Source organism: Lampetra fluviatilis, chromosome 42 (genome assembly GCF_964198595.1).
Source record: "Lampetra fluviatilis chromosome 42, kcLamFluv1.1, whole genome shotgun sequence".
In the NCBI taxonomy this organism is placed as follows: Eukaryota; Metazoa; Chordata; class Hyperoartia; order Petromyzontiformes; family Petromyzontidae; genus Lampetra; species Lampetra fluviatilis.
Window position 1 is genome coordinate 4,441,454 of NC_136316.1, and position 27,716 is coordinate 4,469,169.

At 53.0% G+C, this 27,716-nt stretch overlaps 1 protein-coding gene across 2 annotated transcripts in view; it reads right to left on the reverse strand.

Annotated features, from left to right (window-relative positions):
- Window positions 1-8,606: 8,606 nt before the first annotated feature.
- Window positions 8,607-27,716, reverse strand: part of LOC144946659 (C-Maf-inducing protein-like) — a 97,496-nt gene continuing 78,386 nt past the window's right edge. For both annotated transcript variants that reach the window (XM_078875729.1, XM_078875728.1), the window contains 13 exons: window positions 25,889-25,993; window positions 24,758-25,273; window positions 23,773-23,838; window positions 22,376-22,402; window positions 20,785-20,833; window positions 19,357-19,464; window positions 15,511-15,627; window positions 13,845-13,985; window positions 11,343-11,390; window positions 9,918-10,064; window positions 9,535-9,640; window positions 9,313-9,383; window positions 8,607-8,675 (listed from right to left, as the gene is read on the reverse strand). In XM_078875729.1, the coding sequence (XP_078731855.1) occupies window positions 8,622-8,675; window positions 9,313-9,383; window positions 9,535-9,640; window positions 9,918-10,064; window positions 11,343-11,390; window positions 13,845-13,985; window positions 15,511-15,627; window positions 19,357-19,464; window positions 20,785-20,833; window positions 22,376-22,402; window positions 23,773-23,838; window positions 24,758-25,273; window positions 25,889-25,993 (1,555 nt within the window). In that variant the 3' untranslated portion in view covers window positions 8,607-8,621. The remainder of the gene's footprint in view (window positions 8,676-9,312; window positions 9,384-9,534; window positions 9,641-9,917; window positions 10,065-11,342; window positions 11,391-13,844; window positions 13,986-15,510; window positions 15,628-19,356; window positions 19,465-20,784; window positions 20,834-22,375; window positions 22,403-23,772; window positions 23,839-24,757; window positions 25,274-25,888; window positions 25,994-27,716) is intronic.

A 27,716-nucleotide genomic window follows, 5' to 3' on the forward strand; every position in this document is an offset into this window, starting at 1 on the left:
ATTGTTCCAATTTGTTGACTTTCTTGATGCGTTCCGGTTTCTTCAGCCCTCACTCCCGCCACCCCCCAGTGCAAAGTGCCGTCTCAAGACTACGAAGTCGGTCTCTCTGCGCTCTTGAAGAAGGGTCATATCCTGAAACGTCAGCCTTACGGTCTACATCTGTCTGTTGTAATAAGGCAGTCTTCGTGATGAATGCGGTGACTTTTTAAGACAACACAAAAAATGAATAATTTGTAATCCCTTACTAAAGAGTGGACGGACGCAGCAAACCTCCGCGCTTCGAACCCCGGGAACCCGAGTTCGATTCCCGTGCAAGGTCAACAACAGTGGCAAAGTGAACCGACTCCCCCCCCCCACCAACCCCCGCACCGCACACCCACACCGCGACCTTCACCAACCCGCACCAGAGGTCGCAAACGGGTACCCGATACCCGTACCCTACCCGATACCCGGCTACCCGTACCCGGCCGGGTACGGGTAGCCGCTTGCGACCCTGGTGCGGCCGGGTACGGGTACGGGTAGGCCGTGAGTCACTGGTGAGTAACCGTTTGTCACTCATTTCGGGTAGGATACGGCTACCTGTACCCGGCCGGGTACGGGTACCCATTTGCGACCCTGGTGCGGCCGGGTACGGGTACGGGTAAGGAATCAAAACCCGTTTACGACCTCTGACCCGCACAGACCAGCGTGGTGAAGTATGGCCAATGCAGCCGCCGCGCCCCCCACGAAGCGAGGCGTGGGTTGACAGGGAGAGAGAGAGAGAGAGATGTGAAGGCAGAGTAGCAGAGAATCCACGCAACACAGAGACGTCCACAGGCAGGCTCGGACACTCACGCGAGAGCTGAAACCGGATTGGAACCCAGACTTCTCGGTGTTTGACGTGCACCGACTCGGCCGTATGAGAAATTAAAAAAATTAATTAACTAGGAAGAATAACGGGGGGGTGGGGGGGTTGTTACCCTTTTTGGCAATTAAAACAGGCGTTCGTGTTAAAATGTTCAAACCTTTTTTTGTTGTTGCAGGGAATCAAGTCTGCATTGCCCACACAGGTAGTTGTGGCAAAACACTCAGACAAACGTGCCCCTCTTCTTCTTGGTTCTTTCGGTAAAGTCACGTAGAAGGGAAATAATAAAATAATAAAAATGAAACATAATAAAATAATTCTCACGACGTTTCGGCCACAACGCAAGCAGCCGTCCTCAGGTGAAGAACAGGTCTGTCGGAAAGACAGCGTCTGAATGGGCACCACCAGGCTTGACAGCGTATATTTAAGCTGGGTTAGAGGGGGAGGGGGCGCCTTGACAAAGGAATTTGCATATCAAGAGGAATTTAGCATATTTATGGGAAATGCAGACCTGTTCTTCACCTGAGGACGGCTGCTTGCGTTGTGGCCGAAACGTCGTGAGAATTATTTTATTATGTTTTATTTTTAATTATTTTATTATTTCCCTTCTACGTGACTTTACCGAAAGAACCAAGAAGATGAATCCCTGCAGTCACGAAAGCTTTAAATCAAGAATAAGAAAAAAAAATTTACGCTCGTTCTTTTGAAACCGATTGGCCTACAACGGAGAGATAGCAGCCTTCGTTCTCGCCTCGTCTCAACCACCAGTGGCAGACCAGAGAACGACTCCAGAAGGCGAACAAGTTATAGGGAACAATTGCAAGAATGAGAACACCCATAGCTCGGTTCGAGCAGCTATTATCTACGGGATTGTTGTTGTTGTTGACAGTATCAAAATATGAAAATTAAAAATCAGATTTTTTTTTTGCCTTTCAAAAAAGTTTAAACAACAACAAAAAAAGAGAGACTCGTCACAACGAAATGTACGGGAACACCGAATAAACTTCCTTTGTCGCTGTTTACGCGAGGAGCATGCGTGACGCACACTGGGCTAATTGGGAGAGAGGGGGGGGGCTCTGTAAAGGCCCCCTGTTAAAATGCGGCTGTGGGGCCCGTGGCACAGAGGTCACGACTAACATCAGTGGCGAGCGGCAGCTGGACAACCCGCACTGACCGCAGTGGTGAAGTATGGTCGAATAATCCCACACACCACTCCTCCCCCCCCTCTCCCCTCCCCCCCCCCCGGGCCCTGACCGACACAGACGTGTGGGTAAGAAAGACTTTCATCCAGCAGTGGAGCGACAAAGTTATACATTTACGAGGGTAAAAAAAAAATGTTTTTTTTTTATTATCGTAAGTGCATGTGAGTTGGGATTTGTTTTTTTAATTGAACACAATTTTTTTGTATATATATTTTTTTATCATATCTGAAATCTGGGACTTTTTTTTTTATAAATACGTTTTATTTTTTTTAAAAGCTTAAGGTCGAATAAAGTGAAATATAGCGATGCTTTTTTGCCGTAAAATTTGTACAAATTCCCCAACTCGACGTCACTGGAATTTTGTTTGGTATGTTGAGATTAACTGATAAACTTCTACGTACGTGTAATTAATCGAAAACAACAGTATCAATAATTACACTTCTAAAAGGGAGGGGGGGGGAGAGCCAAGACAATTTAACAATTTCTTTCAATAAATACAAAATAATTATCTTCAGAATGTTGACGGACAATCCGGTCGTAACGAATTTCCGTAAATGGCTGTTGTTTATCTTCGACTAATGGGGATTAACACGACGCGGAAATGCCTCTGAGGTAAACAGAACTCGCCCCGATGATGATGATGTCTGACCTGCATTTAAGCGTTCCCATTAAAGACCACGATCATCATCATCGAAATCGTCATCATCATCATCGTCGTCGGCATCATCATCACAATCGTTAACACCATCAACCATGGTTCGCAATGTCACGGTTACTACACGAGCTGACACCGGGAGGGGGTCCGAGATGGTCTGCGGTCGTGAGGAACCGGGGAGTGCAGGGCACGTGAGACGCGGAGATGGAGCGACGATGGAATCGGCTCTCGTGTGTGAGTGGGTGGCGAGTGGGTGGGAGGTGAGTGGGTGGGTGGTGAGTGGGTGGGTGGTGAGTGGGTGGGTGGTGAGTGAGTGAGTGAGTGGGTGGGCGGTGAGTGGGTGAGTGGTGAGTGGGTGGGTGGTGAGTGAGTGAGTGGGTGGCGAGTGGGTGGGTGGTGAGTGAGTGGGTGGGTGGTGAGTGAGTGGGTGGGTGGTGAGTGAGTGGGTGAGTGGGTGGGTGAGTGGGTGGCGAGTGGGTGAGTGGGTGGGTGGGTGAGTGAGTGGGTGGGTTGGTGAATGAGTGGGTGGTGAATGGGCGGTGGGTGGGTGGTGAGTGGGCGGTGAGTGAGTGGGTGGGCGGTGAGTGGGTGGTGAGTGGGCGGTGAGTGGGTGGTGAGTGGGCGGTAAGTGAGTGAGTGGGTGGGTGGTGAGTGGGCGGTGAGTGAGTTGGTGGGTGGGGGAGTGAGTGAGTGGGTGGTGAATGGGCGGTAAGTGAGTGGGTGGGTGGTGAGTGGGTGAGTGGGTGGTGAGTGGGCGGTAAATGAGTGGGTGGGCGGTGAGTGGGTGGGTGAGTGGGTGGGTGGTGAGTGGGTGGGTGAGTGGGTGGGTGAGTGGGTGGTGAGTGGGCGGTGAGTGGGTGGGTGAGTGGGTGGTGAGTGGGCGGTAAGTGAGTGAGTGGGTGGGTGGGGGGTGAGTGGGCGGTGAGTGAGTTGGTGGGTGGGGGAGTGAGTGGGTGGTGAATGGGCGGTAAGTGAGTGGGTGGGTGGTGAGTGGGCGGTGAGTGAGTGAGTGGATTGGTGAGTGGATGGGTGGTGAGTGGGCGGTGGGTGGGTGAGTGGGTGGTGAGTGGGTGGCGAGTGGGCGGTAAGTGAGTGGATGGGTGAGTGGGCGGTGAGTGAGTTGGTGGGTGAGTGGGTGGTGAGTGGGCGGTGAGTGGGTGGGTGGTCAGTAGGTGAGTGAGTGAGTGGGTGGTGAATGGGCGGTGAGTCGGTGGGTGGTGAGTGGGTGGGTGAGTGAGTGGGCGGTACGTGAGTGGGTGGGCGGTGAGTGAGTTGGTGGGTTGGTGAGTGGGTGGGTGGTGAGTGGGCGGTGAGTGGTGAGTGTGGAGAGCCAGCGCCCGGTGGATTGGCACACTCGTGACGAGAGATGGCGGTGATGGTGGCTTGCAAGAGAAGCCTTCATCTAGCAGTGGATTGAGCATAGCTGCTGCTGTTGATGATGATGATGATGAAACACACATACGGCAATGATATAGGGTGTCAACAAGGTATCATCCAGACGTTGAATAATTCTACTTAAGACAGCGGTTGAAACTGCATTGTTAAAAAAATTCGTAAAGCGTACATTCGTCAATAACTGTGTGGAATTTCACATTTTTATATAAAACTGACGTTTCGCGTAATGGTCTTTCTTCATTGATAGGTGACGTCATTTCCCGTGACGTCATAATTTCGAAATTATTTAAAAAAACGCATTATCATCCGTGCATCGGTCCAATTTTTTTCAGATAAATAAAAAAAGCGGGGACCACGCTTTCAACCAACCGTAGCTCAAACTGCGTCCCAATGAGAAACACATTGACGGCGAATGACACCTTGATGGGCACCTGTGCGCAAATTCGAACAAAGCTAAGGTAGGCCTTTGCGGGATACCGTCTCGACATTATGCTCAACGCCCGGCACACCTCTTGTCTTTTCCACTGCACAACCGAGCCGAGCCAAGCCCGACAGCAGCTCAGGGTGGCGGCCGACATCGTTTATATCCACCGCAGAAGCCGTGCCGTGCCGCCGATGCCACACGAGTGGAAACGCGTGTGGGCAACTCGGTAATGCCGTGTCCGCACACGGGCGTACCGAGTAACGCGCAGCCGACAGGCTGTTAACCCCGTCCCTGGCCCTGCCTGGCCCCAAGCCCGATTCAGACGTATGCGCGCTCGTACGTACGTTGAACTTCTTTCGCGCCCTACGTACTCAACCGCGCTAATCGGACGTCTTCTTTGTCAGGCTGGCGTGTCATCGCGGTTGGGTCATGGCTCAGGTTGGCAAATGTCCAGTGGAAAAAGAAAAAACACCCCGTCCGAAACCGCGAGGGCCAAGCCCCGCTGGCTCGCCTCGGATGTGCCAGTGGAAAAAAGTTGGGTATCGGATATAAAATATGGGCCAGTTCCGTCGATAAATGCGCAATGCAGGCCACGAGTGTGGTTCACGGGTATTGCACTTCCTGCGCTTGGCAATATCTGCTACGAATTCTATAAGTCCCCTTGAAAAAAATGTTAACGATAGCTAAAACCTTACTTAACTATTATGCATTAAACGTTTTTGTTTGTTTGTTTAATATATATAATAATAATAAATACAGCGAAGAAAGCACAGGAGAGGAATGAACAATCGTGTCAGGTTTGCTTTTATGCCACCTGGTGTCACGAGAGGTATTTGAAAGGTATGTGTGGATTAACGCGCCATGGTGGTGAGATGTTAACTACCTCGCCTGGTATACAAGAGGTCGTGGGTTCGATCCCGACCCTGACGCCTGCTGTATATGTGGAGTTTTGAATATCTCTCTCTCTCCCCGTGGTCGCGTGGATTTTTCTCCAGGTCCCGCGGTTTTTCCCTTCCGCAATTAGACTCAACATCACGCGTTAAAGAGTAGTTGGCTGCTATAAATTTCCGCTTGATGATAAGCCCACTTGGTCGAGATATAATTCGTGGCAGCCAGACAGCTTCTGAAATGGAGCCAAATAAAAAAAAAATCTGTGATTTTCCCACCTGATGATGATTGCTTGTGTTGCAATCGAAACGTCGTGATTTAATTTATTCTATTTTATACCCACGTGACTTTACCGAAAGAACCAAAGAGTATGGATCCCTGCAGTCACGAAAACTTGAAATCTAGATTAGAGCCAAATAGCTCAATGTGGCCTTAACTGGTCAACTAAGAATTACACTGGTCAACAAAAACAAAAACATTTTTTTCTGGCCTGGACTTTTGCAGCTGTTTTAGACTAATTTCAGGGTGCTGATTCCAAATCTGATCTCAGATTTGCTCTATCACATCATTTTTAGGCTATCGGCATACCCCATTTTCATTGATTTTACCCGAAATTAACTCTGTCACTTATGGTTGCAAGTTGTTGCGAGTGACTGCTTCAGTGTTAAAATATGGTGCTGTATTTTTAGGATAGTGTGTTTATAATATCATTTTATGTAGATATCCACATTTATTTAATATTTTTCTTCTGCAGTTTTTATTGAAAATGCAATATTTGATATCTCAAAACCCTCATGTGATAGACAAAAACTGATGCCAGATTTAGAATCAGCACCCCAAAATTACCTTACAAACCGTTGGAATACCTTATGCCAGAAAAAGTGTGTTGACCAGTGTAATTGTTCAGTGTTTTAATTTCGACAGGAAAAAACGGGAGCGCTGGTCCAAACGGTTTGTACACGCTGCCGCCACCTGAACTGGAAAAAATATTTAAAAAACAAAGTTCACTCTAACGCAAGAACGGAGTAGTGGTTCACGTGGGGGAGACCGGTAGCCCCCCCCCACCCACCCCAGCCACAGTGAGAGGTACCTAGGACGCGATGTGCAGGGGTGCGGAAATATCTCAACAGGTCAACGGTGAACTGGACGCGGGTGTCAGTCGCGAGGGGGCACAGCGAGTGGTATCGAGGGCGTGGGGCGTGCCGGGTGAGGGGCAATGTCCCGGCTGTCACGTGACACCTGACGCGCACGTGACACGTGGTGAACCGTGAGCTGTAAACTGGATGTGGTGTGCCGGATGACCACAGTCACCCTGGGACAGATGTAATGAATGAGTCGGGGTCTAAACATTGAACTGCCACCCCCCCCCCGCTCCCTCCCCACCCTCCCATTTAAGGTCACGATGAGAATTTTTCTTTGCAAATCACAAAATTCTTAACCACTATTCGTAGCTCTCTGACCTAATTTTTTTTGGGGTGGGGGGGGGGGGTGTGTACCGCGGACCGAAACGTCGGACATCGTGCCGAACCTGCACGGCGGCACGACCCGAGAAAGCCAGCAACAGCGGCGGCACAGCGGTGAATACCGACGGCGCCGTCTTGTGTGGCCGTCGTTCGGTGCCCGTCGGTGCCCGTCGGCGTGGCGTGTACGCTCTTCGCACACGCAAACGCACCACTCTCCCTTGCCCTCCGATGCCCCAATTCATCGCGGTCGTGAGCGCGGTGAACCTGCATCTCTCTGCCGTGATATTGCCCCGGGGATTGCCACCACTGCTGGTGGCGATGATGGCGGTGGCGGCGATGGTGACAATGATGATAGTGCTCACGATGGAGGCTGATGGTGGCGGTGATGATGGTGGCGGTGGTGGCGGCGTGGGGAGCGGTGGCGTAGTGGTTAGTGCGCTGCGCTGTGAACCCGGTGACCCGAGTTCGAATCCCGCTCACGGTCAACACCAGTAACAATTCTCTGAGCCGGTCCTTGGCCTCTCCTAGGTCGACTCAGCCTCCAACGAGTACCTGGTGCGGTGTGTAAACATCGCCACTGGGGAGACAAAGGTGGTCGGGCGTGGTGCCGGCCACCCACCCCCTCGTGTGCCGTGCCGGCCTTCACAAGTGCTCGTTAACAGCACTTGCCCCAACAGTCTGTTAAGGCTACACGGGGGGATCTTTGTCTTGTTTTCGTGATGGTGGTAGAGATGACGTTGGCGACGATGATGATGGTAGTGACAGTCCTATGTGACAACAGTGCCGATGAGGGTGTTGGCGGCACCGATGACAGTAGCACTGTCACTGCTGATGATAGCATTGGTGAGACAGCATTGACATCAGTCTGACCGATGACACTATTAGTGGTGGTGGTGGTGGTGATGATGATTTCGCATCCTTTATTTAACCAGGCGATATAAATACGGGCCCAATGAGACCACACTGAGCATTGCCTCTTTTTCTCGGGCGATCAGCTCACCACTGCTGATGGTAGTGTGGGTAGTGCTGATGATCAGTAATACGGTTTAATCGCATTGGTGGTGGCGATTAAAATAGTTCAGTGCTGCTGAAGATGATGATGATATTTCGAGCAGCGATGACACAGATGTTGGTGGTAGTGGTGGTGGAAGCGATAGAGGCATTGGTGGCAGTGCTAATGACAGTGTGGGTATCAGCAGCAGGCGGTTTACGATGTTGGCATTGGCGGTGCTGATGGCAGCGGCGGTGCTGATGGCAGCACGAGCATCTGCAGCAACGGCGCGCGACACGTGCTGAGTTTTTGCGGTTACTGCTTTGCCCAAACCGCCCGCCACAACCACCACCACCACCAACAACAACAGCCGCCAATTGGCCACTGAGTGGCGGTGACGTCACCGTGGCGCTTGTGCCGGGCTGGGTGCGGAAGGCCTCGCCGGCGGGAGGTCACGGGACGGACGTGGGTTGACTGACTGAGATGACGACTGGCAGATGCACCGGCTGTTCTCCCCTACTGTGCCCGCCGCCGCCGCCGCCGCCGCCGCCACGACCGCCAGACTCACAGGGTTTTTTTTGTTCAGCGGAATGTGACGCAAAAATGAAAAAATATAAAATTAACGGGAAAAAAAATATTTTTTTTTTTACATTTATAAAGAGTCACGTGGCATCCAGCCACACTCGGAACTATCTCTCACTAATCTCCCCCCCTGCCCCCACCACCCTCCCCCTCCCTCCCCGTCCCGCTCGCCCACTGTCACCAAGCGTCCGTGTAACGGATGTCCACCTCCTGCAGGTTCGGCAGCTTGGCCTGCGGACGAGACGATGCCAGAAGGGAGCCGTGGATTAGGGGGTGGTAGCGGCGGCAGCAACAACGGCAACAGCATTGTGTAGATGTACAAACGCAGAGACCCCCCATATAGCCCTAACAGACTGTCGGGGCAAGTGCTGTTAGCGAGCACCTACGAAGGCCGGCACGGCACACGAAGCGGTGGCCAGCACCACGCCCGGCATCCTTCGTCTCCCCAGTGGCGACGTTTTACACACCGCACCAGGGACTCGTTTTTGTGACCGAGTCGACCTAGGGGAGGCCCAGGAGCAATTCAGGTAATCGTCGCCGGTGTTGGCCTTGAGCGGGAATCGAACTGGGGTCGCGGGGTCCGTAGCGCAGTGCACCGACCGCTCCCCACCCCATGCTCACGTACGTAGGTGCACACACAGACAAACAAATACACACACCCCCCGTAACAGCCTTAACAGACTGTTGGGGCAAGTGCTGTTAGCGAGTAGCACCCTATGAAGGCTGGAACGGCACAGGAGGGGGTGGGGAGGCTAGCACCACGCCCGGCCGCCTTTGTCTCCCCAGTGGCGATGTTTACTACACCGCACCAGGTACTCTGAGATTGACACACACGCCACGGCAGAACGCTGGGCGCGTGCGCGCTCACCTTGAGCACTTCATAGGTGTCGGCCGAGAGCTTGGTGCTGTTCAGGTTGAGGCTGTAGAGGTTCACCAGCGCTGAGCCAGACCACGCGGCGGCCACGGCGACGACGACGAGGAGGAGACACGCAACGCACTCGTCATCACCCCACGAGACACGCCCACGGGACACGCGTGTGTGCGTGTGTGTGCGTGCACGTGAGTGCGCGTGTGTGTGCGTGCGTTTTACCGGTGAGCGAGAGGAGGCCGTCGTCCGTCACCGGAGTCTCACACAGGTTGAGCACCTGCAGTGAGGAGAGGTGCTCCGAGAGCTGGATCAACCCGGCGTCGCCGAACTACGCACGCGCGCACACACCGCACGCACACACCGCACCGCACACCACACACACCACACCGCACGCACACACCACACCGCACCACGCCGCACACAGACACGACACACACACACACACGCACCACGCAGGCACCATACACAACCACGGTCCAATTTTACCACGCTTGAAAAATTACCCACAAGGTGGGGCAGGGGGTAGGGGGGTTAGAGGGGGTGGGGGGGGGGTAGAGGGGGCGGGGTAGGGGGGGGTAGAGGGGGCGGGGTGGGGTGGCCCGCACCTGAGTGGACCACAGGTTGAGCTGCTTGAGTGCGGGCAGCTTGATGATGAACTTGGCACAGGCGCTGGTGACGCGCGTGAACGCCAGGCTCAGGTTCTCCAGGTTCCCAAACGAGCCCGAGCTGAGCAGCTTCGCCACGTCCGTGTCCTGGCGACGGAGGGGGGGAGACAGGGGGGGGGGGGGAGAGGGAATAAACACCACGCACCCGCAGGGATTCCCCCTCAACGCTCTGCCACTCGAGCTGATGCTCGGAAGTTTTCGATGACAATAATCGTCATGCTCCTGTGAGAAAATAATCGATGCCTCAAGTTGCTCAGCCAGCTGCTGGCTGAGCTCCTTTCCCCGGGGCTCCATGACCACGTGCGAACCCTGTGACGTCACCACTGCCCTGTGACGTCACCATCCCGTTGTGACGTTACCACTATGCTGTGAAGTCACCACCATGCTCGGTGACGTCACCACCGCCCTGTGACGTCACCACCCCGTTGTGACGTTGCCACTATGCTGTGAAGTCACCACCACGCTCGGTGACATCACCACTGCCCTGTGACGTCACCACCCCGTTGTGACGTTGCCACTTTGCTGTGAAATCAACCACAGCGCTCGGTGACGTCACCACTGCCCTGTGACGTCACCACCGTGCTCAGTGGCCAAGCGGGAAGCACGCGGGGGCTGTGGGTTATGAGGGTAACCGAGGTTAAATCCTTGTTTTCATTTTAATTATTTTTATTAAACATGTTTTTAATATGTGTGTGAGTCTCTGTGTGTACGTGAGACACTTCACGTGGCCTCAACGTGCACATAGCCTGGCACAAGCGTCGTGGTGACGTCACCGCCACTTAGTGGTGAATGGCGGTTGTTGTGTGTGTGTGAGTCTCTGTGTGTTTGAGTCTGTGTGTGTGTGAGTCTGTGTGTGTGTGAGTCTGTGTGTGTGTCTATGTGTGTGTGTCTCTCTGTGTGTGTCTATGTGTGTGTGTGTCTCTGTGTGTGTGTGTGTGTCTCTGTGTGTGTGTGAGTTTGTGTGTGTGTGTGAGGCTGTGTGTGTGTGAGTCTCTGTGTGTGTGAGGCTGTGTGTGTGTGAGGCTGTGTGTGTGTGTGTTTCTGTGTGTGTGTCTCTGTGTGTGAGAGTCTCTGTGTGAGAGAGTCTCTGTGTGTGTGTGAGGCTGTGTGTGTGTGTATGAGTCTCTGTGTGTGTGTGTCTGTGTGTGTGTCTCTGTGTGTGTGTGTGTGTCTCTGTGTGTGTGTGTGAGTTTGTGTGTGTGTCTCTGTGTGTGAGAGTCTCTGTGTGTGAGAGTCTCTGTGTGTGTGTGAGGCTGTGTGTGTGTGTATGAGTCTCTGTGTGTGTGTGTCTGTGTGTGTCTGTGTGTGTGTCTCTGTGTGTGTGTGTGAGTTTGTGTGTGTGTCTCTGAGGCTGTGGTTCCTCACCGTGGTCTTGGTGGGCAGGCTCAGTCTGATGGGGCCCCCTTTCTTCTGCTGCAGAGGTCAGGTAGCAAAGGGCAGACAGGTCAGTGGGCATCATAGTGGCAACGTCACAACGGGGTGGTGACGTCACAATGGGGTGGTGACGTCACAGGGCAGTGGTGACGTCACCGAGCGTGGTGGTGACTTCACGCAGGCAAGGAGGTAATAGAGGGTAAATGTCTGTGTATGTCTGCAGTGTGGAGCGGGAGGGTAACGGTTAGCACGCTGCGCTACGATCCCAGCGACGAGAGTTCCATTCCCACTCGAGGCCAACAACAGTGACGATTGTCTGAACCGGTCCTGGGCTTCTCCTAGGTCGACTCAGCCTCAAATGAGTACCTGGTGTGATGCATAAACAGGCGGCCGGGCGTGGTGCTGGCCACCCCACCCCCTCGTGTGCCGTGCCGGCCTTCATCGGTGCTGCTCGCTAACAGCACTTGCCCCAACAGTCTGTTACAGTCAGTGTCACTGTGTCACTCACTCACTGTGTCACAGTGTCACTGTGTCACTGTGTCACTCACTGTGTCACTGCCTGTTTCACCATGTCACTCACTGTGTCACTCACTGTGTCACTCACTCACTGTGTCACTGTGTCACTCACTCCCTAACTCACTGTGTCACTCACTGTGTCACTCACTGTGTCACTGTGTCACTGTGTGTGTCACTGTGCGTGTCACTGTGTCACTGTGTGTGCCACTGTGTCACTGTGTGTGTCACTGTGTAACTGTGCCAACTGTCTGTGTCACCGTGTCACTGTGTGTGTCACTGCCTGTGTCACTGTGTCACTGTGTAACTGTGCCACTGTGTAACTGTGTCACTGTGCCACTGTGTATGTCACTGTGTGTGTCACTGTGTGTGTCACTGTGTCACTGTGTGTGTCACTGCCTGTGTCACTGTGTCACTGTGTGTATCACTGTGTCACTGTGTCACTGTGCCACTGTGTATGTCACTGTGTGTGTCACTGTGTGTGTCACCGTGTCACTGTGTGTGTCACTGCCTGTGTCACTGTGTCACTGTGTGTGTCACTGTGTCACTGTGTCACTGTGCCACTGTGTATGTCACTGTGTGTGTCACTGTGTGTGTCACTGTGTCACTGTGTGTGTCACTGCCTGTGTCACTGTGTCACTGTGTGTGTCACTGTGTCACTGTGTGTGTCACTGCCCGTGTCACTGTGTCACTGTGTGTATCACTGTGTAACTGTGTCACTGTGTCACTGTGTATGTCACTGTGTGTGTCACTGTGTGTGTCACCGTGTCACTGTGTGTGTCACTGCCTGTGTCACTGTGTCACTGTGTGTGTCACTGTGTCACTGTGTCACTGTGCCACTGTGTATGTCACTGTGTGTGTCACTGTGTGTGTCACCGTGTCACTGTGTGTCACTGCCTGTGTCACTGTGTCACTGTGTGTGTCACTGTGTAACTGTGTCACTGTGCCACTGTGTGTGTCACTGTGTGTGTCACTGTGTGTGTCACTGTGTCACTGTGTGTGTCACTGCCTGTGTCACTGTGTCACTGTGTGTGTCACTGTGTAACTGTGCCACTGTCTGTGTCACCGTGTCACTGTGTGTGTCACTGTGTCACTGTGTCACTGTGCCACTGTGTATGTCACTGTGTGTGTCACTGTGTGTGTCACCGTGTCACTGTGTGTCACTGCCTGTGTCACTGTGTCACTGTGTGTGTCACTGTGTAACTGTGTCACTGTGCCACTGTGTGTGTCACTGTGTGTGTCACTGTGTGTGTCACTGTGTCACTGTGTGTGTCACTGCCTGTGTCACTGTGTCACTGTGTGTGTCACTGTGTAACTGTGCCACTGTCTGTGTCACCGTGTCACTGTGTGTGTCACTGCCTGTGTCACTGTGTCACTGTGTAACTGTGCCACTGTGTAACTGTGTCACTGTGCCACTGTGTATGTCACTGTGTGTGTCACTGTGTGTGTCACTGTGTCACTGTGTGTGTCACTGCCTGTGTCACTGTGTCACTGTGTGTGTCACTGTGTCACTGTGTGTGTCACTGCCTGTGTCACTGTGTCACTGTGTGTGTCACTGTGTCACTGTGTGTGTCACTGCCTGTGTCACTGTGTCACTGTGTGTGTCACTGTGTCACTGTGTGTGTCACTGCCCGTGTCACTGTGTCACTGTGTGTGTCACTGTGTCACTGTGTCACTGTGTGTGTCACTGCCTGTGTCACTGTGTCACTGTGTGTGTCACTGTGTCACTGTGTCACTGTGCCACTGTGTATGTCACTGTGTGTGTCACTGTGTGTGTCACCGTGTCACTGTGTCACTGTGTGTGTCACTGCCTGTGTCACTGTGTCACTGTGTGTGTCACTGTGCCACTGTGTAACTGTGCCACTGTGTATGTCACTGTGTGTGTCACTGTGTCACTGTGTCACTGTGTGTGCCACTGCCTGTGTCACTGTGTCACTGTGTGTGTCACTGTGTCACTGTGCCACTGCCTGTAGGTGGTACCAGCTCTCGGAGCTCGCGCTGTCGCTCGCACAGCTCGTCGTAGACGCGCCGCCCCTCCTCCGTGCTCTGCAGCGCCGAGATGATCTGCAGCTGGGAGTCGCGAACCTCGATCACGGCGTACTCCAGCATGAGGCACAGGATCTGTGGCACGCACACACATGCACGCACACATGCACACACGCACGCACACACGCACGCACACACACGCACGCACACACGCACACACACGCACACGCACGCACGCGCACGCACACACACGCACGCACGCACACACGCACGCACGCGCACGCACGCACACGCACGCACGCACACACACACACGCACGCACACACAAGCACACGCACACACACACGTACAAGCAAACACATGTACACACACACACGTACACACAGCTGAGCAACTCGACACAGGATCTGTGATGTACGCACACGCGTATACACACATATAGCTAAACACAGACACACAAAGACAAAGATTCCCCGTGTAGCCTTAACAGACTGGAGGGGCAAGTGCTGTTAGGGAGCACCTATGAAGGCCGGCACGGCACACGAGGGGGGTGGGTGGCCCTCACCACGCCCGGCCGCCTTTGTCTCCCCAGTGGCGATGTTTACACACCGCACCAGGTACTAATTTGAGGCTGAGTCGACCTAGGGGAGGCCCAGGACCGTTTCAGATGATCGTCACTGGTGTTTGCCGTGAGCTGGAATCCAACTCGGGTCGCCGGGTTGTAGCGCAGCGCGCTAACCACTACACCACCGCTCCCCATGACACACACAAACACAGACACACACACACACCCGTGTGTGTGTGTGTCACACGCACGCACACATCCACGCGCCACGACGAATCTAACCTCCCCACGTCCCCCCTCTCGTCTCCCGCGATCGTGCCATGCCTCTTGCCAAGCCTCGTAAGGTCAACTTATTTTTGGTTAACACGCGGCGCCTTTCTGGAATGAATCGGTCACACAAAGCGGCGTTTCGTAATTAAACGTAAAAAAATTGCGAAAAATTCTATCGAGTTAACGAACAAGAAAAAGTTGCGGCTCTCTGCATCCCTCTCCGTGTCTCTCCCTCTGTCTCTCTCAGTGTCTCTGTGCGTCTCTCTCCCTGCGTCTCTTAACGTTTCTCTCCCCGTCTCTCTCTCCGTGTCTCTCTCTCCGTGTCTCTCTCTCCGTGTCTCTCTCCGTGTGTCTCTCTCCGTATCTCTCCCCGTGTCTCTCCCCGTGTGTCTCTGTCCGTGTCTCTCTCTCTCTCCGTGTCTCTCTCTCCGTGTGTCTCTCTCCGTATCTCTCCCCGTGTCTCTCCCCGTGTGTCTCTGTCCGTGTCTCTCTCTCTCTCCGTGTCTCTCTCTCCGTGTGTCTCTCTCCGTATCTCTCCCCGTGTCTCTCCCCGTGTGTCTCTGTCCGTGTCTCTCTCTCTCTCTCCGTGTCTCTCTCTCCGTGTGTCTCTCTCCGTATCTCTCCCCGTGTCTCTCCCCGTGTGTCTCTGTCCGTGTCTCTCTCTCTCTCCGTGTCTCTCTCTCCGTGTGTCTCTCTCCGTATCTCTCCCCGTGTCTCTCCCCGTGTGTCTCTGTCCGTGTCTCTCTCTCTCTCTCCGTGTCTCTCTCTCTGTGTGTCTCTCTCCGTATCTCTCCCCGTGTCTCTCCACGCCTGCCCCACGCTCACCTCCACCATGGTGGAGTTCCCCCTCAGGGCGAGAAGCATGCAAGGCCCCAGCTTGTTGCTTGCGAGCGACATCAGGAAGCGCTTGGTCCGGTAGCAGGTCGCCATGAGGCTGTGAACCTGTCACCAACGCCGGTACAAAGACAAAGGATCCCCCCGTGTAGCCTTAACAGACTGTCGGGGCAAAGTGCCGTTCGCGAGCATCCTCCGTGAAGTGTTCCGGGCACGGCACGCAGAGAGTGGGGGGCGGGGGCCAGCACCACGCACGGCACGCCTTTCCCTCCCCGGTGGGGACGTTGACGCACTCGCTTGCGTCCGAGTCCACCAATGGGGAAGGCCCAGGACCGGTTCAGATTAATCGTCGCCGGTGTTGCCGGACCAGAGATAAGCCAAGGGGACCTCAGCATCTCTCGACACCAGCGGTGCGACCTCTGCCCCCGTCTCAGATCCGAGTTCTCCGAAGGCCACGACGGGAACGCGGATTTTAGCCTCGGTTGGGGGCCATCGCCCGGGTTGAACAAAGATGTAAAAAAGAAATAATCTATAAAACACCGATCGCGAGAAGAGAGGAGAGAGAGTTCGGACGCAAATAACCGGGAGGAGGTCACGGGTGGGGGTTGGGTGGGTGGTGGGTGGGGGGTGGAGGGGTGTAGTGGGGGATAATGGGGGGGGGGAGTAAGGGGGCCGATGCAGAAAATAGCCGGCAATTAGCGAGGCAACAGGTACACGCCGCCACCTTTAAGGCGACGACGAGAGGCGTGAATCGATGGCAGCGGATCTCTCTCTCTCTGCCCCTCGTGGGAATCTGCTGTTGCGAGCGCGCGGACGCAGAGGGTGGGGAGCGAGTGGGGGGCCGGCTTTGCCAATGAGGTAAAAAAAATAAAAAAAATAAAAATAAAAAAATCGGCAAAAGCGCAGCCCCTGCTGCAATTGCCTCACCCAGGGAGGCGCACCGCTCCACGTCTAAGGAAGCGTAATTTACGGGTACCCGATACCCGTACCCTACCCGATACCCGGCTACCCGTACCCGGCCGGGTACGGGTACGGGTAGCCGTTTGCGACCCTGGTGCGGCCGGGTACGGGTACGGGTAGGCCGTGAGTCACTGGTGAGTAACCGTTTGTCACTCATTTCCCAACGTCTTGTCTCTTCTCACAATTCAAATTCCTAGAATCAACCCACCCGCGCCTGCAACATGGCTTCATCCCAGAGGTCGCAATCGGGTACCCGATACCTGTACCCGGCTGGGTACGGGTAGGATACGGGTACGGCCGGGTACGGGTACGGGTACCCGTTTGCGACCCTGGTGCGGCCGGGTACGGGTACGGGTAAGGAATCAAAACCCGTTTGCGACCTCTGCGTCGCTCCGCGTGTTGAATCTCGGATTGAAAACTCGTTTCTCTTGGGACAGCTTTCTCCCGTTCCGTTTGTCGGGAGCTGCGCTGTGCTGTGGGCGTGACGGAATCTTGCATGCTGCGGTCAGCCAGGAGGTGACTCTCGGCCACACGGATGAAGACCCCAGACACGCGGTGGGTGGGAGGTTTGCACGTCCAGGAATGGGCACCACGTTCCTTTGCAGCGTAGGTGGCCGACCGTGCAAATCGGAGGTGCAGTGTTGAGTCGATGGGTAGTGTTGAGTCTATGGGCAGTGTTGAGTCTATGGGCAGTGTTGAGTCTATGGGTAGTGTTGAGTCTATGGGCAGTGTTGACTCTATGGGCAGTGTTGAGTCTATGGGTAGTGTTGAGTCTATGGGTAGTGTTGAGTCTATGGGTAGTGTTGAGTCTATGGGTAGTGTTAGTCTATGGGCAGTGTTGAGTCTATGGGCAGTGTTGAGTCTATGGGTAGTGTTGAGTCTATGGGTAGTGTTGAGTCTATGGGTAGTGTTGAGTCTATGGGTAGTGTTAGTCTATGGGCAGTGTTGAGTCTATGGGCAGTGTTGAGTCTATGGGTAGTGTTGAGTCTATGGGTAGTGTTGAGTCTATGGGTAGTGTTGAGTCTATGGGTAGTGTTAGTCTATGGGCAGTGTTGAGTCTATGGGCAGTGTTGAGTCTATGGGTAGTGTTGAGTCTATGGGTAGTGTTGAGTCTATGGGTAGTGTTGAGTCTATGGGTAGTGTTGAGTCTATGGGTAGTGTTGAGTCTATGGGCAGTGTTCAGTCTGTGGGTAGTGTTGAGTCTATGGGTAGTGTTGAGTCTATGGGTAGTGTTGAGTCTATGGGCAGTGTTGAGTCTATGGGGAGTGTTGAGTCTATGGGTAGTGTTGAGTCAATGGTGCAGTGTTGAGTCTATGGGTAGTGTTGAGTCTTTGGGGAGTGTTGAGTCTATGGGTAGTATTGAGTATATGGGCAGTGTTAGTCTATGGGTAGTGTTAGTCTGTGGGTAGTGTTTGTCTATGAGCAGTGTTGAGTCTATGGGCAGTGTTAGTCTATGGGTAGTGTTGAGTCTATGGGCAGTGTTGAGTCTATGGGCAGTGTTGAGTCTATGGGCAGTGTTGAGACTATGGGTAGTGTTGAATCTATGGGCAGTGTTGAGTCTATGGGCAGTGTTGAGTCTATGGGTTGTGTTGAGTCTATGGGCAGTGTTGAGTCTATGGGCAGTGTTGTGTATATGGGCAGTGTTAGTCTATGGGCAGTGTTGAGTCTATGGGCAGTGTTGAGTCGATGGGCAGTGTTGAGTCTATGGGTTGTGTTGAGTCTATGGGCAGTGTTGAGTCTATGGACAGTATTGTGTATATGGGCAGTGTTCGTCTATGGGCAGTGTTGAGTCTATGGGCAGTGTTGAGTCTATGGGCAGTGTTAGTCTATGGGCAGTGTTGAGTCTATGGGCAGTGTTTAGTCTATGGGCAGTGCTGAGTCTATGGGTAGTGTTGAGTCTATGGTGCAGTGTTGAGTCTATGGGCAGTGTTGAGTATATGGGCAGTGTTAGTCTATGGGTGGTGTTAGTCTATGGGTAGTGTTAGACTATGGGTAGTGTTGAGTCTATGGACAGTATATGTTGAACTTCTTTTGCACCGTACGTACCAACCGTGCTAATCTGAGGTGCGCAAGCGGGGTGGGGAATGACAAACAAACTAAACAAAAAAGCCGTTAAGTTTGTTGTCCTTCGCCGCACCTCCGATATATAAAATAAATACACACAAGCACGCATATCCCCCGCCAGGTGGTCCAGAATAATGATTCGTAATAATTCTGAAAAATTGTCTCTTTTCATCGCACAACGTCCATCGACCGGGGGGCCCTGTCGCGTAAAGGATCAAGCGGAAATGTGCGTGTCAGCCCGTTGCACACACGGTGGCAGCCGATGGCGGGTGATGCCCGATACACAAATGTCAAATTAAAAACACTCCCGTAGTAGTGGTGGTGGTGGTGGTGGTTGCACGACTGTGGTCATCCAGAACAGAGACCGTAGTGCAACGTGGTAACGACGCAATCGCGGCGGTGGCGATACGCAACTACCCCGCTGACCGACGCGGTTATCTGCTGGCCTGACCACCTGAATGTGAAATTGACGCTGTTTCTCTGCGTCTACATCATCAGCCGTACGCAAGAAGAAGAAGAAGTCGGTAGTAGGACACGTGCAGCGTACCACTGGGGAGTTCAAGAGAAGGAGGAAGAGGAGGGAGAGGGAGGGAGGGTGCGGGAGCTGCCGGGTTAATTATTTTTCTAATTAAAATAATTCACCTGGGCAACCTCTCGAGACGCGACGCCTCGTTTGCGACAGGCGCCGTGCACAGCGTGAAGGGAGTGTCGCGCGCGGTGGCGGAGGCACAACAACAACAACAACGACGACAACAACGACAACAACAACAACAACAACGACAACAACAACGACAAAACTGACAGTTGGCTCACCATCGTGGCGAACAGCTCGCCGTCGTCGTCGCAAGCCACCCCTCCCGGGCTGAAGAGTTGGAACCACCCGTCCTTGCTGGCTCTGACTCCCAGGAGGCACGAGTGCACCTGTCCATTGTGGGGTGGGGTGGTGGGGGAGGGCATTAGTCAAGAAGATGCCCCCACACATCTTCACAATCATCATCGTCGTCATCGTCGTCGTCATTAATGTAAGTGTGTTGAACTTTTTTCGCACCGTACGTAGCCAACCGTGATAATCGGAGGTGCGGGGAAGGATAACATCATCATCATCATCTTCACCATCATCATCATCATCATCACCATCATCACCACCATCATCACCATCATCACCATCATCATCATCACCATCATCATCACCATCATCATCACCATCATCATCACCATCATCATCACCAACATCACCATCATCATCACCATCATCATCACCATCATCATCATCACCATCATCACCATCATCATCAACATCACCAACATCACCATCATCATCACCATCATCACTATCATCACACCACCACCAAAATTACGATCACTGTCAGCGTCATCACCATCGCCATCGTGACCAGTATTACCATCAGCATCATAATGACAGTCACCATCAATATTATCATCATTCACCATAATCGCCACCATCGTGATGATCAGCATCACCGTAATCATCCACGTCATCAAAATGATACTCTGATATCATCATCAATATGATCATCGTCATAATATCACCATAGTCATTATTACAATCGTGATTATAATCATCAATACGCTCGTGCTGTCATCAATATCAATACGATCATCGTCATCATCGTCGTCGTCACAACCGACATCGCCGATACGTTCGTGACCACGCCATCATCATCATCAACATCTTCACTCTCATCGTCGTGACTGTCACCACACCACGTGAACGTCGACCCTGATTGCGCCGAGCGCTGCCACTGAACCAGACCAAGAATATTTATTCGTACTCGAGGAATCCGATGAGCTAGGAAGCTTATTCTTAGGTTTTTTCGGTAAAGTCACGTAGGTAAAAAATTTTTATTAATAAAAGTAAAATAAAAATAAAATAAAAATCACGACGTTTCGGAGGCAACACAAGCTTCCGTCTTCAGGTGGAACTGTCACAGCACGATAGCTGTATCACTTGATCACTTGATACAGCTATCATGCTGTGACTGTTACACCTGTAGACAGAAGCTGGTGTTGCCTCCGAAACGTCGTGATTTTTATTTTATTTTTATTTTACTTTTATTAATTTAAATTTTTTACCTACGTGACTTTACCGAAAAAACCTAAGAATATGAATCCTTGCAGTCACGAAAGCTTCGAATCTAGAATTAACTAGGAAGCTCTTTATCTTTTCACAGATGTCCGGTTTTGGGGGGGTCACGGGGTCAGAACGTTACGGCAACTCACCTCCCTCCGGGGATCGTTGGCGAACTTCTGAATCACGAACTTCATCTCCCTTCAGTGACGCAGGAAGAGAGAAAGACAGCGACACGGATTACCCCACGCACACAGCAAGTCCCGTTCGCAGGCCAGAGGTTAAGGCCTGCATAGCGCAGGCGGCGAGTGAGTGGCTGATTGTTTACCCACAGCACCAGATAAGTAACACCGTAATAATATGTAAACTAAAACTATTTTATACGCAGCTCTTGTTTGTGCAGGAGCGACCTGGCCACAAACGATAGCTCAACGAAGTGGGGCTTGTCGCGTGGAAATTTGTGGCAGCCAAAACTCTGAGCGCGTGATGCCGATTCCACATGTGGAGGGAAAACCCGGAGAAAAATCCATGCGAACACGGAGAGACATGCAAACTCCAAATATACAGCAGCAGGCGTCAGGATCGGGATTTAATCCACGACCTCCTGCACACCAGGTGATGGAGCTAACATCTCCTAGCCACCGTGATGATGATGAGAGAGCGAGAGACACCGGCAAACTCCAAATACACAGCAGGCGTCAGGGGTCGGGATTGAATCCACGAACTCTTGCGTACCAGGCGAGGTAGTTAACATCTCCTAGCCACCGTGATGATGATGAGAGAGCGAGAGACACCGGCAAACTCCAAATACACAGCAGGCGTCAGGGGTCGGGATTGAATCCACGAACTCTTGCATACCAGGCGAGGTAGTTAACATCTCCTAGCCACCGTGATGATGATGAGAGAGCGAGAGACACCGCATACTCCAAATACACAGCAGGCGTCAGGGGTCGGGATTGAACCCACGACCTCTTGTGTATCAGGCGAGTTAGTTAACATCTCCAAGCCACCGTGGCACCCCCCTATAACACATGTAGAGGAGGACGACATACAAAGTGGGGGAACAAATTTGGCACCGGCTCACCGCCCTCTCTCGTGGAGGGCGAGCGAACGCTGCCGCGTCGCGTTCCGGGTTGAAGTGATCCCCTCGCTTGAGGCCGACTCGACGCAGGGGGGAGGCCCGGGACCCCAGGCCTCAGGCATTCGCCACCGGTGTCGGCCACGAGCGAGGGTCGGGTTCGTAGCGGCGTGCTGCCCTGACGACGTTGACGGCGCGTTCATCATAATAATCGGCGCCGGGGAGACAAAGGCGGTCGGGCGTGGTGCTGGCACTCCGACCCCCCCCCCCTCGTGTGCCGTTGTGCGCCTTCGTAGGTGCTCGCTAACGTTAAGCGCTCGCCCCAACAGTCTGCCAAGGCTATACGGGGGGATCTGTGTCGTTTGAAACGCGTGCGCACTGCGCGCAGTCCACTCATCCCCACCCCCAACGGTGTGCCGTGTGCTAGCCTTAACGGGTGCTCGCTAACACCACTTGCCCCCAAACATTCTTGTTAAGGGCTGTACGGGGGATCTTTGCCTTTTGCGCGCGACCTCTGCGCGTGCGTGTATACTGCACACGTATGAGTGTGCACGCCTCTGACCTCCGCGTGCACATGCGTATCTGCGTTGTGAACGACGCGACTCTGTGCGCCGCGCGTGCCGGTGTCCGTGACAGTGCGTACGCGGCACGTAGCAGCATCTCACCTCGTGAATTTTTCATGAGCGAGCGCTCTGTAAATAACAAAAACAACAATAGCAGCAGCAGCAGCAAGGGCGGCCGGGAGAGGGGAAGGGACATGGGCGTGGAGAGAGAGAATACACGATTAATAAATACACAAACGGTGACCGGCAAGAGGAGGGGAAGCAGCAACGTGAGCAGAAAACAAACAGCCAGCGCCCTCGGATAGAGCCTCTCCTCATCATCCTTCCTGCACCCTCCAGCCGTCTCTCTCTCTCTCTCTATATCCACCCTCCATCATCTAATCAGCCTCTTTCATCCCCCATCCCTCCCTCCTCCACCCTCCACCATCACTCCATCCCCCATCTCTCCCTCCTCCTCCACCCTCCACCACCATTCCATTGCTCCATCCCTCTCTCTTCTCATCCACCCCTCTCTCCTACATCCTCGCTCCCTCTTCCCCCCTCTATCCTCCAGCCCCTGTCTCCTCCACACTCCACACTCCATCACCACCTCCTCCATCACACTCCTTCCTTCCCTCTCCCCCATCTCCCCCTTCGCTCTAGTTTAACGCGTGCGTGCGCGTGCATGTGTGTGCGTGCATGTGTGTGCGTGCATGTGTGTGCGTGTGCATGTGTGTGCGTGTGCGTGTGTGCGTGCATGTGTGTGCGTGTGCATGTGTGTGCGTGCATGTGTGTGCGTGTGCGTGTGTGTGCGTGCGTGTTATCGCTCACACACGCACGCGTTAAACGAACGCTCGCCGGCAGAAGCGACGAGGCCTCCTCACCACCGCCTTCGCCGGGGCTGCGTGCGTGCCGATTTGACGCGTCTAAACTAAATAATGAGACTATTTAATTTTATTTTCGCAGGCGAGGCCCCACTGAGCTACGTAGCTCTGTTGTCAGATGCGACTTGGCCACAAGTGATAGCTCAACGAAGTGGGCTTACCATCATATCACGTGGACATTTATAGCGGCAGCCTGATGAAGACCGCTTGTGTTGCGATCGAAACGTCGTGGGGTTTTTTTTGTTGCTTTTATTATTTTCAATTCATTTTTAGTTTTATTTTACTATTTTTATTTTTATCGCATTTTTTTGCTTTTATTATTTTCAATTTATTTTTAATTTATTTTTACTATTTAAATTTTTTATCGTGGTTTTTTGCTTTCATTATTTCCAATTTATTTAAAATTTTATTTCATTATTTTTATTTTCTATCTACGTGGCTTTACCGAAAGAACCAAGAATACAGAAGATGATACGCCCGCTTCGTTGAGCCATGGTCGCTTCTGAGGAAGAGCTCACGTCGCCCAGTGGGGGGGGGGGGAGGGATCTTGCACGATCAAGAAATGAATACAAAAAAGTAGGAATGATTGCTCTTGAAATAAACAATGACGAACACGATGATGGGTGAGCCACTCACTCTTTGGGGAAGGGGATGGGTTGAAGAAGGCTTGCCAGCGCAGGCCGCCAGTCCTCGTATTCCGAGCTGGCGAGGAGACAAGAGGAGGTTTGTGGTGATGACAAAGTGCGATTAGCATTCGACAAATAAATCATTAATTATTGTGGTCGCAGATGATGATGAGGATGACAACTGTGAATATGGCCAATAACAATCATGATAGCCATGATGATGACGACGATGATAATTAAGCTGGCAAAAACAAGGAGTGGTGATCGTAATCACGATGACAGCGTTGATGGTGACAATGATGACAATGATTTACAAATGACAATGATAATGACATCGATGATAATGATGACAGTGGTGGTGGTGGTAATAATCAAGGTGATACCTATGACGGAGATGATGATGGTGATGATGATGGTGCTGATTATGGAATCATGGTGAGATTGACGTCGAAGATGATGACGAAGATGATGATGATGATGACACCATCCATGATGACAAGACCTATCAAAGTGAACATCGTGGCAAAACAGCGATGATGATGATGATGATGTTGACATTCACGGTGACAATGACGATGAAGACAACGGTGATGCCGATGATCATGACTCCGTCCATGGTTACGATGACGATGATGTCAATGATGATGATGTTGGCACCATCAATGACGCCAATGACAATGACTTTGCTCACTCCATCCATGACGACGATGGCGACGATGATGACCACGATCACGTTGACATCACCCGTGATGATCACACAAATGATGACGACGTTCATCCATCCACGATGATGATGATGACACCACCGACGATGACACCATGACGATGACCACCACAATAACCCCACCGACGATGACACCATGACGATGACCACCACAATAACCCCACCGACGATGACACAATGACGATGATGACCACGATCATGACACCACGATGACCACGACGATGACCCCCCCCCCCCCACGATGATGACCCCCCCCCCCCCGACGCCTCACAGGGTCTGCAGGATCTCCACGAAGCACGAGAGCACCCTCTCCGCCTGCGGCCCGAGCTCAATCCTCAGCTCGGCGCAGCACGGCGCCGCCATGAGGCTGTCCTCGCTCCCGCTCCGCCTCTTCCGCCGCGTCCCCCCGTCCTCGTCGTTGCCGTCCCCCCCTCCCCCTCCTCCCCCTCCTCCTCCTCCGTCGTCCAACAGAATCTCGATCTCCGCCGTACGGAGCGTCCGCCCGTCGCGCGACTCCACCTCCGCGTCCTTCCCGGTGGTGGTGGCGGTGGTGGCGGTGGTGGCGGTGGAGGCGGTGGTGGCGGTGGAGGCGGTGGTTGAGGGCGGCGGCGGCGGCGGAGTCGGAGGTCGCGGGACGCACGTGCGAATCCGCGGGTCGTAGGTCGCCTCGTCCATGGAGGAGGAGTCGAGGCCGCTCTGCCACAGCCTCTGCTGCAGGAGGTAGCTCCAGTCCACCTTCTGCTGGCAGCCGCTCCACATCTCCTTGAGCGTCGGTGAGTTGTCCCGGCTGGGAGGCACGGGGAAGGCGGCGGCGGCGTCGTGGTTGGCGTTTGCGTGGATGGGTGTGTGGGGGGGGGGAGAGGTGTGGGGGTGGTGGTGGTGCCATAAAATGGAAATAACGGAATCGGCAAAGGGCATCGTCGTCATTGCGATCATCGTCGTCATCGTGATCATCGTCATCATCGTGATCATCATCATCATCGTCTTCGTCGTCATCCGGATCACGTCGTCAATGCGATCATCATCATCATTGCGATCATCATCGTCATTGCGATCATCATCATCATTGCGATCATCATCGTCATTGCGATCATCGTCATCATTGCGATCATCGTCAGGTCCGTCACAATCACTCAAATCTATTTTGACGGTGACCCTGAAGAACTACGAAGTTCTTCAGTAACTGCTGATGGATTTTTGTTTTGCATAACACGCCAAGGCACCGAGTGATTTCGAAACGATTGACCATCATCACCACCATCACTATCATCACCACCATCATCACCACCATCATCATCACCACCACCACCATCACCACCATCACCACCATCATCATCATCACCACCATCATCATCATCACCACCATCGCCACCATCGCCACCATCGCCACCATCGTCGTCACCTGTTGATGAACTCCTCGTAGCAGGAGTAGATGGCGGCGAGACACACGGACACGAGGTTGGACAGGACCCGAGGGTGCGGACACTGTCCCGTGGGGCCGTGCATGCTGCTCGCACGAGACAACGCGGAGAGACACACGGACACGCGCGGAGAGACACACAGACACGCGCGGTGAGACACACGGACACGCCAACAGACAGACCGGGCGCACTGCGAGAGACAGGCGGATGGAGCGAGGGGTGGACACACGCGGACACACGGGTGGACACGCGCGGACACACGGGTGGACACGCGGACACACGGGTGGACAGACGGACAGATGGGTAGAGACACAGAGACTGATGGACTGATGGATAGACAAAGATCTCCCGTGTAGCCTCAACAGGCTGTTGGGGCAAGTGCTGTTCGTGAGTGGCACCGATGAAGGCCGGCACGGCACACGAGGGGGTGGGTGGCCAGCACCACACCCGGCCGCCTTTGTCTCCTTAATCTTGATGCTTACACGTTGCTGCCAGGTACTCATTTGGGGCTGAGTCGACCTAGTGGAGGCCCAGGACCGGTTCAGATAATCGTCACTGATTTTGGTCATGAGGAGGAATCGAACTCGGATCGCCCGGTGCATAGCGCAGCGCGCTAACCGCTACACTACCGCTCCCCACAACAAAGAGACAACACACGGACACAAATACACGACACACGCACACAGCACACAACACACAACGACACACACACACAGCACACACATGACACACGACACAGACACAAACGACACGCAACACTCAAGAGAGACGGAGCGAGAGGCGGAGTGAGACAAAGAGGGAGCTTGCAGAATAGGGGGCTGGGCGACAAATCGTAACAGGCATCCTCACGCTCCGCGTATAAATGACAACGCAACCATTACGGTAAAAATTACGTCGACTCAACGTTAAAGAAAAAAGGAAACGAAAAATTATTTAGATTTATTTTTTCGGGGGGGGGGGCGGGGGTTTGGAGGGTGGGGGTGAGATTTTATCGTCGATTTATTTCCGTCACCCACCCACTTTGTGACGTCCAAAAGGAATTACGGAACACCGCGCCACGCAACTGTGTAAACATTCACAAGTATTCACTGAAACTCCTTCGCCCACCCACCCACCCACCACCACTCCACCCACCCACCTTATGTATGTGTGGTGACGATACACTCAGAGACACTAGGAGTAGGAGGAAATTCTAGATTTGAAGCTTTCGTGACTGCAAGGATTCATACTCTTAGGTTTTTTTCGGTAAAGTCACGTAGGTAAAAAAAATAAAATAATAAAAGATAATGAGGGGGGGCTCCTCCCCCCCTCAACCAGTATATATACAAGGTCGGGTTTCTTGGGATTTCTCTTTACTTGATACAGCTATCGTGCTGTGACGGTTCCACCTGAAGACGGAAGCTTGTGTTGCCTCCGTAACGTCGTGATTTATTATTTTATTTCTATAATTTCTTCTATTATTTGTATTATTTATCTATTATTTATTTATTTGCCTACGTGACTTTTCCGAAAAAACCTAAGAGTAGGAGGCACTCTACTTAGTATAGCCTGTACAGGTTACAGGGGTAACTACACTTTCAGTTAGGACAGCCAACAGACTGCCTGACCCACAACGCCGCCAACGGGACCCCACTCCAAGCGACAGCCCCGAACGTTCGCTCGAGGCTCTCCTTTTATCCTCCCGGCATGGCCTCGCTCCGCCCCCCGGCCACGCCCCGCTTCTGGAACTTACTCGCGAGTTCCGGGGCTCACCTCACGTGCCCCTCCCTCTATCATCCTTTGCCCTACACCCCCCTCTCTGCTTATCAC